Source organism: Myotis brandtii, unplaced genomic scaffold (genome assembly GCF_000412655.1).
Source record: "Myotis brandtii unplaced genomic scaffold, ASM41265v1 scaffold327, whole genome shotgun sequence".
NCBI classification, from domain to species: Eukaryota; Metazoa; Chordata; class Mammalia; order Chiroptera; family Vespertilionidae; genus Myotis; species Myotis brandtii.
Window position 1 is genome coordinate 701,675 of NW_005362585.1, and position 13,133 is coordinate 714,807.

The 13,133-nt window shown below is 40.0% G+C and overlaps 1 protein-coding gene across 6 annotated transcripts in view; it reads right to left on the reverse strand.

The window, feature by feature from the left end:
* Positions 1-17: 17 nt before the first annotated feature.
* ZNF182 (zinc finger protein 182) overlaps positions 18-13,133 on the reverse strand; it is a 24,847-nt gene continuing 11,731 nt past the window's right edge. For 4 of the 6 annotated variants that reach the window (XM_014543514.1, XM_014543513.1, XM_014543512.1 and 1 more), the window contains 3 exons: positions 10,144-10,270; positions 9,734-9,829; positions 18-2,932 (listed from right to left, as the gene is read on the reverse strand). In XM_014543514.1, coding sequence (XP_014399000.1) covers positions 1,299-2,932; positions 9,734-9,829; positions 10,144-10,270 — 1,857 coding nt within the window. In that variant the 3' untranslated portion in view covers positions 18-1,298. Of the gene's footprint in view, positions 2,933-9,733; positions 9,830-10,143; positions 10,304-13,133 lie in introns of those variants that run through there. The other 2 variants (XM_014543516.1, XM_005871005.2) reach the window with 2 other exon arrangements.

The window sequence follows — 13,133 nt, forward strand, 5'->3', positions numbered from 1 at the left end:
TAATAGAACAAACCATGCTTTTTTAAAAGTTTTATTTATTGAGTGAAAAGGTAGTACTTCCACACAGTACAATTTTCAAAAGTTATGAAAGGATATACTGTTGTCTCCCTAACAATTCCATCCCCCCAGCTACCCACTTCCCCTTCTCTTTCCCAGAGGTAATCATGGTTACCAGCTTCTTGTGTTATCTTTCCAGAGACAGTTTATCCATACACACTAAATATTTAGCATATGTTCTCCTTTTTATATATAAATGGTAGCACATTATACTCACTATTCTGCACCTTGGTTTTTCCACCTAATAATGTACGTTGGAGAGCATCCCACATCATTTCTTAAATGGCGTCCTCAAAAGTTCTCTTTATATATTTTATTCATTTTTTTTCTACCTAGGAGTTTGCTGAGTCAACATACCAGGATTTCAGGAACCAAACCCCTGGTGTTGTCATATCTACAGCTTCCAACCTTTTGTTTTCACAACAGTGCAGCAGTGAATTCCTCTGTGCGTTCTTCATTTTGTATATGCAGGAGTATATACATTCCTAGAAGTGGAATTGCTGGAAAAGCCATGCACATTTGTGGTTTTGGTTACTTTGGAGTCATTCCTCTTTAAATAAGAGTTTTTCCTGGACATGGTGTTTGCTGGAGGTTCATGTGGAAAAAGAAACCAGGGCCACATTTAAGGCAGATCAGAGGTTCTCTTGCAACTGGGATTTTTTCCATTTGGTAGTTCTTTCAGACTTGGATTCTCTGAGTCAGTAAATAGGGGAAGCTGTAGGGTTCGTCACAAACACTGCCTTCTCTTGCCCCAGCCCCCACCAATTGCTCTTCCGATTAGTACAGACTAGTTTCTACTAAATATGATTTTCTGAGCAATTTCTTGTCAAGGCCCCTGCCTATCTCTCCTCAGATGCCAAATGGATCTAGGAAACATCCTCCCTCCCACCTACCCATGCTCTGGGTTACTGCTGTTGTGTTTGTATATGAACCTCTACTAAGCGTCCTTACCAGTGCTGTCTCACATCTGCAGCCTTGAGCATTCTCTGTCCTTGGAGATCTCCCACATCTTCCTGTGGCAAACCTCTCATTGGGGTTTCAGCTATCTCCTAATTTTGTCAGATACAGAGATTACACTTTTGTTTCTTTGCCTCCCTGTAGCTTTTGGGTAAAGATTGAGATGAAAAAAAAAAAAGGCTGACTTTATCCCTATATTTAAACCAGAAGTCAGAACATACTTAAAAAACATAGCTAACAAAATGTTCCTTCAGGGAACATAACAGACACTACTGATTTATTTTCTAATGTATAATGAGCTTTGACTTCTGGGTGTGGCCTTTCCCGTGGACTTTCTTTCCTGTATGTGTTCTCTGATGTACAATAAGGTTTGATTTTTGGGTAAAGGCTTTCCCACATTCTGTACACTTATAGGGTTTCTCTCCAGTATGAGTTCTTTGGTGTACAGTGAATGTTGATTTTTCTCTAAAGGCTTTGCCACACTCAGTGCATGCATAGGGTTTCTCTCCTGTGTGTGTTCGCTGATGTATTATGAGCTGTGATTTCTGGCTAAAAGCTTTCCAACATACAGGACATTCATAGGGTTTCTCTCCTGTGTGAATTCTCTGATGTATAATAAGCTTTGATTTTTCTCTGAAGGCTTTGCCACATTCATTACACTTATAGGGCTTTTCTTCTGTATGAGTTCTTTGATGTATAATGAGATATGATTTCTGGGAAAATGCTTTTTCACATTCATTACATTCATAGGGCTTCTCTCCTGTATGACCTCTCTGGTGTAGCATGAGATAGGATTTCTGGGAGAATGCTTTCTCACATTCATTACATTCAAAGGGTTTCTCTCCAGAATGAGTTCTCTGATGTACGCCAAGGTTTGACTTCTGGGTGAAGGTTTTTCCACACACATCACATTCATAAGGTTTCTCTCCTGTATGAGTTCTCTGATGCACAATGAGAGTTGACTTCTCATTGAAAGACTTGCCACATTCAGTACATTTATGAGGTTTCTCTCCCGTATGAGTTCGTTGATGTATAATAAGAGTTGACTTATCACTGAAAGTTTTCTTACATTCATTACATTCATGGGGTTTCTTTCCTGTATGAGTACTATGGTGTATAATTAGATCAAGCTTCTGTATGAAAGATTCCCCACATTTGGTGCATTCATAAGTTTTCTCTCCTGTGTGGGTTTTCTGGTGGACAATGAGATTTGACTTTTGAGTGAAGGCTTTTCCACATTCATTACATTCATAGGGTTTCTCTCCTGTATGAGTCCTATAATGTATGATGACAGTTGACTTTTCTCTGAAGGCTTTTCCACATTCTGGACACTCAAAGGGTCTCTCTCCTGTATGAGTTCGTAGGTGTATAATGAGCTGAGATTTTTGACTAAAGGCTTTTCCACATTCAGTACATCCAAAGGGTTTCTCTCCCGTATGAGTTCTCCAATGTACAATGAGGTGTGACTTCTTGCTGAAGGTTTTCCTACATGCAGTACACTCAAAGGGTTTCTCTCCATTTTTAATTCTCTGATGTAGACTAAGACCTTTCTTTCTCCTGAGGGTCTTCCCACACTCTTTATATCCATAAGTTTTCACTCCAGGAGTTGTTTTCGCATATTCAGTATGAAATAATAATTTTGCACTTCCATTATCATGTCTCTTTCCTACAGAGCTTCTACTAAATAAGTCTAAATTATCTAACATATTATTTCCAAATGACTCATGTTTATGGGGTCTTTGTATTGAAGCAACAAGGTTTGTACTCATATAAAGTGTGTTTCCAAATTCATTATAGTCATGGTCACTCTTGGTGGTAATTGTTTTCTTGTCAGGGAATCCAACTTGCATCAGAAAACATTTATCTTCATCATCCTGGTTCTGCCTCTCAATCTGTTCATCAACTTGGCAGGTTTCTTCTAGAAAGAAATAGAATAAACCATTTTTATACTCTGATATTATAGAATGGACCTTCTTTATAAATGCCCTGACATATGAAAGCTGATACTGTTAGCACATTTTATTAGAGTTCCTGTAGAGAGAAACTTGACCATCAAATCCTGTTCTTTTACTAAACTCCCACCTACTAGCTTTTTTGTTACTGAGAACAATCTTGCCTTGACACCTCTTTATCGCTACATTTACATCGTCTCTTATTTCCATCTACTTTGTTGACCTTATCACCCTTTATCTTCATTTACCATATGAACTTTTAAAAAAATATATATTTTATTGATTTTTTTACAGAGAGGAAGGGAGAGGGATAGAGAGTTAGAAACATCGATGAGAGAGAAACATCGATCAGCTGCCTCCTGCACACCCGCCACTGGAGATATGCCCGCAACCAAGGTACATGCCCTTGACCAGAATTGAACCCGGGACCCTTCAGTCCGCAGGCAGACACTATCCACTGAGCCAAACCGGTCAGGGCTACCATATGAACTCTTAACTCTACCTGACTTACACTATTTATAAAAATCCTAAATTCATTATCAGAAAATGAAAGATTAGAATAATTAGCCTTACAAAAACAAAGAAAAACCTGAAAATCTTTGCCCAATCTGGATTCACCTTTGTATCTATCTAAGCTTGCATGCACAGTTCTTCAACACCACCGTCTACTCCTATCTATACTATTTCTACTAAAAGCTATGCCTATTATTAACTCCAAACCCTTCCTCATGTTCCATTACCCACAGAGCCTAGTCCTCCATATTTATCTATAGTCAAAATCTGGATAACTTTCAAGAAGTTCAGTCTTTTCAAAACTTACCTCTATAACTAATTTTTATTAACTTCTAAAGTAGTTGCTCATCTGTATGTACCACTCAGTTAAAATTGCAAAGCCTTGTCTTTAATATACCATATTTCATCAGTCACAAGATGAATATCATTCCACATTTTAACATTTCTGAATCCAGAATCACCTTACAATCAATGGCATGTCAAAAATTAATTGGTGGAAATTTTTCTTTCGTAGTGGTATGTCTAAAAATCCAATGGTATTTGAAGTCAATAAAATATGGTAAATACTTTTTATACATCTACTTAATTTTTTGTCATTTTTGAAGTTTACTTTTGAAGTTTTTCCTAAAACTTTATATGAAAAATTTCATACAGAGAAGATGAAAGAAGAGTATCAATAACTAAACTACTCATATAACCACTTAAATTTAATAAAGATAACATTTATAATAATAATACTGAATTTTAAAATGGATCATGCAGCAGTGGTTTCTCTTCCTATGACATCCTTTCTTTGGATTGCAAAGCACTAGTTCTTAACTAGGAGTGAACATTAGAATCACAGAAAAAGCATTTACAAAATACATCTGATGGGACCCAAGTTCCACCAAGTATCTACTGAATAGGACCTTCTTATGTGGTAAGAAGAAGCATAGCACATGTGGCTAGGGCAGTGGTCGGTAAACTGCGACTCGCGAGCCACAGGCGGCTCTTTGGCCCCTTGAGTGTGGCTCTTCCACAAAATACCATGTGCGGGCGCGCATGTACAGTGCGATTGAAACTTCGTGGCCCATGCGCAGAAGTCGGTATTTTGTGGAAGAGCCACACTCAAGGGGCCAAAGAGTCGCATGTGGCTTGCGAGCCGCAGTTTTCCAACCACTGGGCTAGGGTCATGGATTCTCTAGCCCAGGATCAAAGCCTGCCTTAGCCTTTCACTTGCTCTGTGAACTTAGGCAAGTTATCTATTTGTGTCTTACTTTCCCACCTAGAAAACAGGAATTATAACAGTGCCCACCCAAATGTTTAGTGATATAATTAAATTACTTAGTATACATGGCACATAAGAAGTGTTTTCAATTTTTTTAAAAAAAAGTGTTTTCAAATGTTTACTAGAACAATGAATATACTACTACTATTACTACTACTACAACTACTACTAATATTATGATTAAGAGCCAATATATTACTATTGAAAATAAGGAATATCTCAATGTAATTCACATGTTCTTGAATAGCAAGTGAAAACACAGTTAATAAAACTGTTCAGAGTAGGCTAACATTTTTCTCAAGAAGGAAAAATATATAAATACATATTTATATAGGGTCCTGTGAAAAACAATGGAAAGATACACTTTCAAATTTTAATAAATGGTTACATCTGATGCTAGTGTTAACCTATAGGGAGAAGAAAAGAAGAGAGTGGGATGGAGAAGGGAAAGAAGCTGGACTTCTTGGAAAATACCTGTTCTCTAGATTTGACTTTGGAACCAAACAAATACTTGTGTTAAAAAGAAACAACAGATCCAAATTGGAGTCACTTGTAGTAAGCCCCACCAAGGGTTAATAATTGCAGTCTCAGTCTCTCCCAAGAGTGGAATTTTAAAACCACTCTAGAATTTCCTAATCAACACTAATGAGGTAATCTGCCTAGTAAGATCCCCTCCCTTCCCCTAAGGGAAAGTGACCTGACCATACCTGAAATAATACACTCTTTTAAACCTCCTTGTCCCACTCTCCTTCTACCTATAAAAACCTACCATGTTGTACAACTCCTTGAAGCTCCCTTCTATTTGCTAGATGGAATGCTCTCTGATTCACAACTTGTTTACTACTGTCAATTACATCTTCAAAGTTACTCGCTTGAATTTTTGTTCCTTAACATTTGCAAATTTTATATAATCAGACACCAAAATTCTATAGAAAAGGATTCCCTAATATCCTCTCATCTATATTTCCTAACAACCATGCTGAAAATTCTTGATTCTCAATGGCACCAACATGATTACTTCAACTGATTCAACCCTCTATATTCAGCAGTCTCAGAATAACACTAACAATACTACTATAAAAAATAATATAAGTGGGGCCACTTTAAAATGGAGTTGGAGCTGCTATCCTAGAGGAACTGCCTTGCACATGTTACTCCTCAAACCTTTGGATGTTAAAAACAGGGCAAAAAACCCCCAAACATTTGTATTGGGCCTAAGGCAACACTATTTCAAACAACAGCTTGGAAAGATAATAAAAAAGCAGATATTATAACTACAGAACTGATTACTACCAAACTACTGGACTGAAAATTAAAAACATTGTTTAGAATTAGCATCACTATGTTAGCTTATCTACACCTATAGAAACTACTTCTTTCTACTGATATGATTGTTTCCCTTCCCTTTATCATTAATACCCCTTGCCTTTGTCTCTTAATCAGAACACTATTTGGGTTTCTGCCTGAATCAATGCTTCCCGAATAACTATTCTTCTTTTTAAGAACTTTAAAATTTATTTTTCAATTACAGTTTACATTCAATATTATTTTCTATTAGTTTCAGATGTAGAGGATAATGGTTAGACAATCATATACTTTACAAAGTGTTCCCTTTCATATTTCCAGTACCCACCTGGCACCAATCATAGTTACTCCAATATTACTGATTATATTCCCTATACTGTACTTTACATCCCCATGACTATTTTGTAACTACCAATTTGTACTGAATACCTATTCTTTTTTACCTCAAATAAATGCTGTTGCCTCTCACTTTGGCCTTTTATTTTTAGATTAACACTATCACTAGATGTAATATTAATTAAAAATGTTTAACTCCAGAATTTGATTTGGAAATACCAACTTGAATATATGATGTATTTTCTCTTAAAATTATATTTTTTACATAGTTCCTAAAGGCTTAGAAACCATTCCCTAACATCTAAATTGTGATCTCACAACATTTACCACGAAAAAGAAATGGGGGCTTCATAGGAGAAGTGTCTGATTTCAGGTCAGAGGAAGGAAATATGTAAAATGATCCTTGAACATCTTGTAACAGAAAGCAAGGAACCTACCAAAGACTCAGAAGCCAATTTGGCCAGTTAATTAATGGAGATGGGATAAGGGAAGACTACCAACATACAAATGTAGAAGGAATGATAGAAAATTCATCATTTTTCAACCATATAAGTAATAACTGATTTAGGCAAGAATCATCATGGAATGCTAAAACCACTGAATAAAAAATTTTTGAGGAACAGGATATTTACACAGTTTGGCAGTTCCACAAAATGTTAAACACACAGTTATCACACTGTTCAACAATTCCACTCCTATGTATGTACTCTAAAGAAATGAAAACATACATTACCACCAAAACTTCTACATTAATGTTCATAGAACCATCAAAGTGTAAACAACCTAAATGTCCCAACAAATGAAAAACAAAATGTGGTATCCTATATAATAAAGAGCTAATATGCAAATGGTCGTCACACCCTCATGCCCTCATGCCATCACGCCGTAACAGCTCAGACACTCAACACTGGGGAGAGAGGAATGGGGACCATCCAGGCACAAATGAGCTCACGAGAGAACAATGGGGACTAGCCAGACACAAGTGAGCTCGCGAGAGAGGAATGGGGACCAGCCAGGCACAAATGAGTTCGTGAGAGAGCAATGGGGACCAGCCAGGCTGTGGCCCGGGAGAGGGACAAGCTTTCCACCTTGTGGTCCCGGGTGCCAGGGACTGCACCTGCACCTGTAGCCTGGAAGAGGGACAATCCGCATGCCCCATGGTCCCCACGGTTCCAGGCACCAGCGGCTGTGCCTGCAGCCTGGGAGAGGGACAAGCCACACTCCCTGTGGTCCCAGGCACCAGTGGCTGCATCTGCACCTGCGGCCCAGGAGAGGGACAAGCCGCCCACCCCACAGTCCCGGGTGCCAGTGGCTGCGCCTGTACCTGCGCCTATGGCCCGGGAGAGGGACAAGCCGCCCACCCTGGGGTCCCGGGAGCTAGCACCTGTGGCTGTGGCCCAGGTGAAGCCGCCCATCCACAGTCCCCTGGGGCTATGGCTGGCCTGGGTCCTGGGTGCTTGTGGCCGGCCAGAGGGAGGGAATCCCGGGTCTGGTGCCTGTGCCTGGCCAGAGGAGGGAATCCTGGGTCCTGGGTGATGGGCGAAGCAGAGGCAGTTGGGGCGATCAGGTCAGCAGGGGAGCAGTTAGGGGTTATCAGGCAGGCAGGCAGAGGGGTTAGGGGGGGTCAGGCAGGCAGAGGTGGTTAGGGGCAATCAGGCAGCCAGACAGGTGAGCGCTTAGGAGCCAGCAGTCCTGGATTGCAAGAGGCAGTCAGACATTCTCCGAGGGGTCCCAGATTGGAGAGGGTGCAGGTTGGGCTGAAGGAGCCCCCTCCCATGCACGAATTTCGTGCACTGGGCCTCTAGTATCCATATAATGGAATATTATTCTGCCATAAATGAAGTACAGACACATGCTACAATATAGATGGACAATCCCTGAAAACATGCCAAGAAGTAAAAGAAACCAGACATAAAAGGCCATATTTTTATATGGTTCCATTTATATGAAATGTCCAGAATAGGCAAAACCATAGACAGAAAGTAGATTAGTAGTTGCCAGAGGATGGGCAGGGAATGGAGAGTGACTAATAAGAGATAGGGGTTTCACCCTAGCTGGTTTGGCTCAGTGGGTAGAGCATCAGCCTATGGACTGAAAGGTCCTGGGTTCGATTCCGGCCAAGGGCACATGCCTGGGTTGTGGGCTCGATCCCCAGTAGGGGGTGTGCAGGAGGCAGCCAGCCGATCAATGATACTCTCTGATCACTGATGTTTCTATCTCTCTCTCCCTCTCCCTTCCTCTCTGAAATCAATAAAAATATATTTAAAAAAAATTTTTTTAAAGAGATAGGGGTTTCTTTTTGGAGTGATTATAGTGCTCTAAAAGTGATGGTTGCAGCCCTGGCCCATGTGGCTCAATTGGTTGGGTGTTGTCCCCTACACCAAACGGTTGCTAGTTTGATTTCAGGTCAAGGCATGTTCCTGGGTTTCCAGTGGGGACATGCAAGAGGCAGCCTCTCTCTCCCTTTCTCTCTCTCTCTCTTTCTCTCTCTCTCCCCCTTCCTCTCTCTCTTTTTCTCTCTCTCCCTTCCTCTCTCTCTAAAAAAAAGTCAATAAAATAAAAAATAAAAAGTGATGGCTGCAGAACTCTATGAATGTACAAAAAAGTTACTGAATTTGTGTACCTCAGGGTGAATTTTATGGTATGTGAATTTTATCTCAATAAAGCTCTTTTTAAAAAGAGATAATCAAGCCTTAGCTGGTTTGGCTCAGTGGATAGAGCGCCGGCCTGAGGACTGAAGGGTCCTGGGTTCAATTCTGGTCAAGGGCACATGCCCGGGTTGCAGGCTCAATCCCTAGTGGGGGGTGTACAGGAGGCAGCCGATCCATGATTCTCTCTCATCATGGATGCTTCTATCTCTCTCTCTCTCCCTCTCCCTTGTTTCTGAAATCAATAAAAATATCGTTTAAAAGAGATAATCTAGATGTTTTAGGAGAATAAATCTGATAGGAATATCTAAGCTTAATGGAATCAGATAATTCAATCTGAAATTGCAGCACTAGCCTAGGCCTGTGACTAATGTGAGCCTGTCTTTAGATAAGACAGTGAGAAATGAGAATGGTAGAAGTGCAGGGCAGGAGATTGGCATATACAGGACACGTATATATGGGGAAAGGAGCTGTACAGAAACTTGTGGGTGAGCACCAACTTAAGGAGAGTGGTCTGGTGGGTGTGGGACAGGGGAGTGGTATCAGTCTTATGTCTGTGGAGTTCATGTCCCTGTCCTCAAACAACAATAAAGGCCACAACATTTCCCAGATATCCCTGAAAGCCCTTTCAGAGGTCTTCAGCCCTGACTGACAAGCTGGGACCTCCTGTCCCCATAGCCTGGGTCAATCCCACTTACCTGGAAAGCTCCAAATTGGGATTTTTCCTTCTGCCAGGCATGGCTCTTCTACCTCCAAATTGAGGATGAGATCTGGTTTAGTAGCTTGCTTCCCTGCTAATGAGAAAAGACAACAACACCTCCTTGGTCTTCAGAGCCTCTGAGAAAGAGGAAGGTGAAGTTTGGGGCAGCACAAGGGACCTATCGCTTGACACAATGGTTAAGTCAAATCATTTTGCCTGGGTTTTGAGTTCACAAATACCTTGTCAGGAGAGCAGAGAGAGAAAAACGTACTCTGATCCCTGGGATTCAGTGTCAAACTCTTCAAACAGTTCAGAGACTTTGAAAGTTCCCAAAATTGAGAAAATAAATACTCTTTATTGGACACAATAATCATAAACAGCAAAATTACCCAAGGAAGTCATTCTTACCCACAGAGACCAGGTTGCTGTAGGTCTCCAGCATCACGTCCCTGTACAGGATCCTCTGTGGAGAATTCAGATACTGCCACTCCTCCTGAGTGAAATCCACAGCCACATCCTCAAATGTCACGAGTCCCTGTAATTGCACATTCATTATATACTGAAATGCTATCATTGGGTGATGAGGATGGGATTTAGGGAAACTTCTGTTTGGGTTCCCAGTTCATGATGATGACTTATTATAGGATGCCTACTTCATATCAAGTTAGTGACCTACTTTGTGGGAAAATCACAAATCAGTAGAAAAAAACTATTCCGTTAAATAATAGAACACATATGACAATGTGGTATTAACACAAGGCTAGACAAATAGTCCAGTAGAACTAAAAAGATAATCCAAATATGTATGGACACCTGAGTTATGACAGAGTTGGCCTAAAAAACAGTGGGAAGAGAGGATGATCTTTTCAAATAAATGTGGATGGGTTACTGGATATCTATATGAGGGGAAATGACATTTAACCCTTAATAGTCACCATACACAAAAATCAATTACAGGTAAATTGTAAATGTAATGTGAAAGGTAACACAATAACGTGTCTAGAAAATACTATAGGAAAATGTTTTCATAGTCTTGGGATATGGAAAGAATTCTAAAATAAGGCATGAAAAGCACTATTCTTAAAGGAAAACAGTTATAAACGTTATAAGATTGAAAGTACAACAGTAAAAAAGGAAGCTATAGATGGGGAAATTATCTGTAATATTCACAAGTGATAAAGGGATCTTTTCTGGAACATAACCTCTACAAATCAGTAAGAATCATACAAACAACACAAAAAGAGACAAGAGATGTGAATAGGCACTTCACTAAAAAGAAAAACCAAATGACCTATGAACATGAGAAAATGTACTTGACCTCATTAGCACTCGGGTAACCAATGAAATGTACTCAATCCCATGAGCTCTCAGGTAAATGAAAATTTAGGCCACAATGAGACACCACTATGCACCCTCCAGAGAGGTTACAATTAAGCAGGCTAAAATACCATAATATTGTTTTGATATGGAAACTTTCACACACTGTTAGTAGGAATGTAAACTGGTATAATTGCTTGGGGCAACAGTTAGCCATTATTTACTCAAGGTAATGATTTGCATACACTATGATCCAGTGATTCTACCCAAAGGTATACACCTTAGAGAAAATCATGCACATGTGCTCTAGAAAACAAGTACAGAGATGTTCACTGCAGCACTATTTCTAATACTTAATTGAGGAGAAAATAAAAATGTCTCTCAACAATACAATAGGTAAATTGTGGCCCAGTCATTCAGTGAAATACTGTATGGTAATGAAAATAATGAATTACAACTGTATATCCAACATAGATAAATCTCACAGATATACTGCTGAGTAAAAGAATTCAGACACAAAAGAGTATATACTGCATGATTCTATCCTATATAATAAAAGCATAACATGCTAAGTGTCTGACTGTTCAACCAGTCACTATGACATGCACTGACCACCAGGGGGAAGACGCTCCAACCGGTAGATTAGCTTGCTGCTGGGGTCCAGCCAATCAGGATTGGGCGAGACGGGCTGGACACACCCTGGAACCCTCCCATGGTCCCTCCCTGGCTGGCCAACCTCCCTGTGGTCCCTCCCCAGCCAGCCAGCCCTGATCGACCCCAATGGAGACTGGGCAAGACAGGCCGGACATGCCCTGGAGCCCTCCTGCGGTCCCTCCCCAGCCCCAATCATGCACCAATGGGGTCCCTTGGCCTGGCCTGCACCCTCTCGCAATCCGCAGGCCAGGCTGAGGGACCCCACGCACCGGGCCTCTAGTTTATGTACAGTAAGAGAACAGGTAAGGCCAATTCATGATGTAGAACTCAGGAGAGTGATTAACTTTGGGAGTGGTATTGATTGGGAGAGGGCATAAGTGGGGATTCAGAAGTCCTAATTATGTCTTAATCTTGACCAATGGGGTGGTTACACAGTGTGTTCACTTTGCGATAATCCATCAAGCTGGAGACTTATAAATTATACTTCATGCATGTTATAATTAAACTAGAGGCCTGATGCACGAAATTCATGCTAGGTGGCTTGCCTCGGCCCTCGCAGCCCCGGCTTCGTCCAGAAGGTCTGGAAGGTTGTTTGGCTGTCTGGTCTAATTAGCATATTATACTTTTATTATTATAGATGTATTTTATATCTTCATACTTAAAAAATATTTCCAACGAAATTACAAAGGCAATTGAATGCAAAATGGGAGTTCCCACTTCAACAAGTGGTATTGGAACAATTGGATATCCATATGCAAAAAAATATAATTCACCATTTAAGTAGACCTAAAAATTTTCTACCATTTAAGTAGAAAATCCGTATGATTAAAAGAATTAACATAGAAATGCTGATACAAAAATATTGAAACAGAATTCAATTCCCAATCCTGATTTAAGATTACAATTGATGGTAATTTCTTTAAAATAACCAAAGATAAACAGACTGCCTGCCTGATGCGCCTAACTGCTCGCCTGCCTGCCTGATCACCCCTTACTGCCTCTGCCTCAGCCCCCACCACCATGGTTTCGTCAGGAAGGACATCCAGCAGAAGGTCTGGAAGGTTGTTTGGCTGTCTGGTCTAATTAGCATATTATACTTTTATTATTATAGATGTATTTTATATCTTCATACTTAAAAAATATTTCCAACGAAATTACAAAGGCAATTGAATGCAAAATGGGAGTTCCCACTTCAACAAGTGGTATTGGAACAATTGGATATCCATATGCAAAAAAATATAATTCACCATTTAAGTAGACCTAAAAATTTTCTACCATTTAAGTAGAAAATCCGTATGATTAAAAGAATTAACATAGAAATGCTGATACAAAAATATTGAAACAGAATTCAATTCCCAATCCTGATTTAAGATTACAATTGATGGTAATTTCTTTAAAATAACCAAAGATAAACAGACAGATAGACA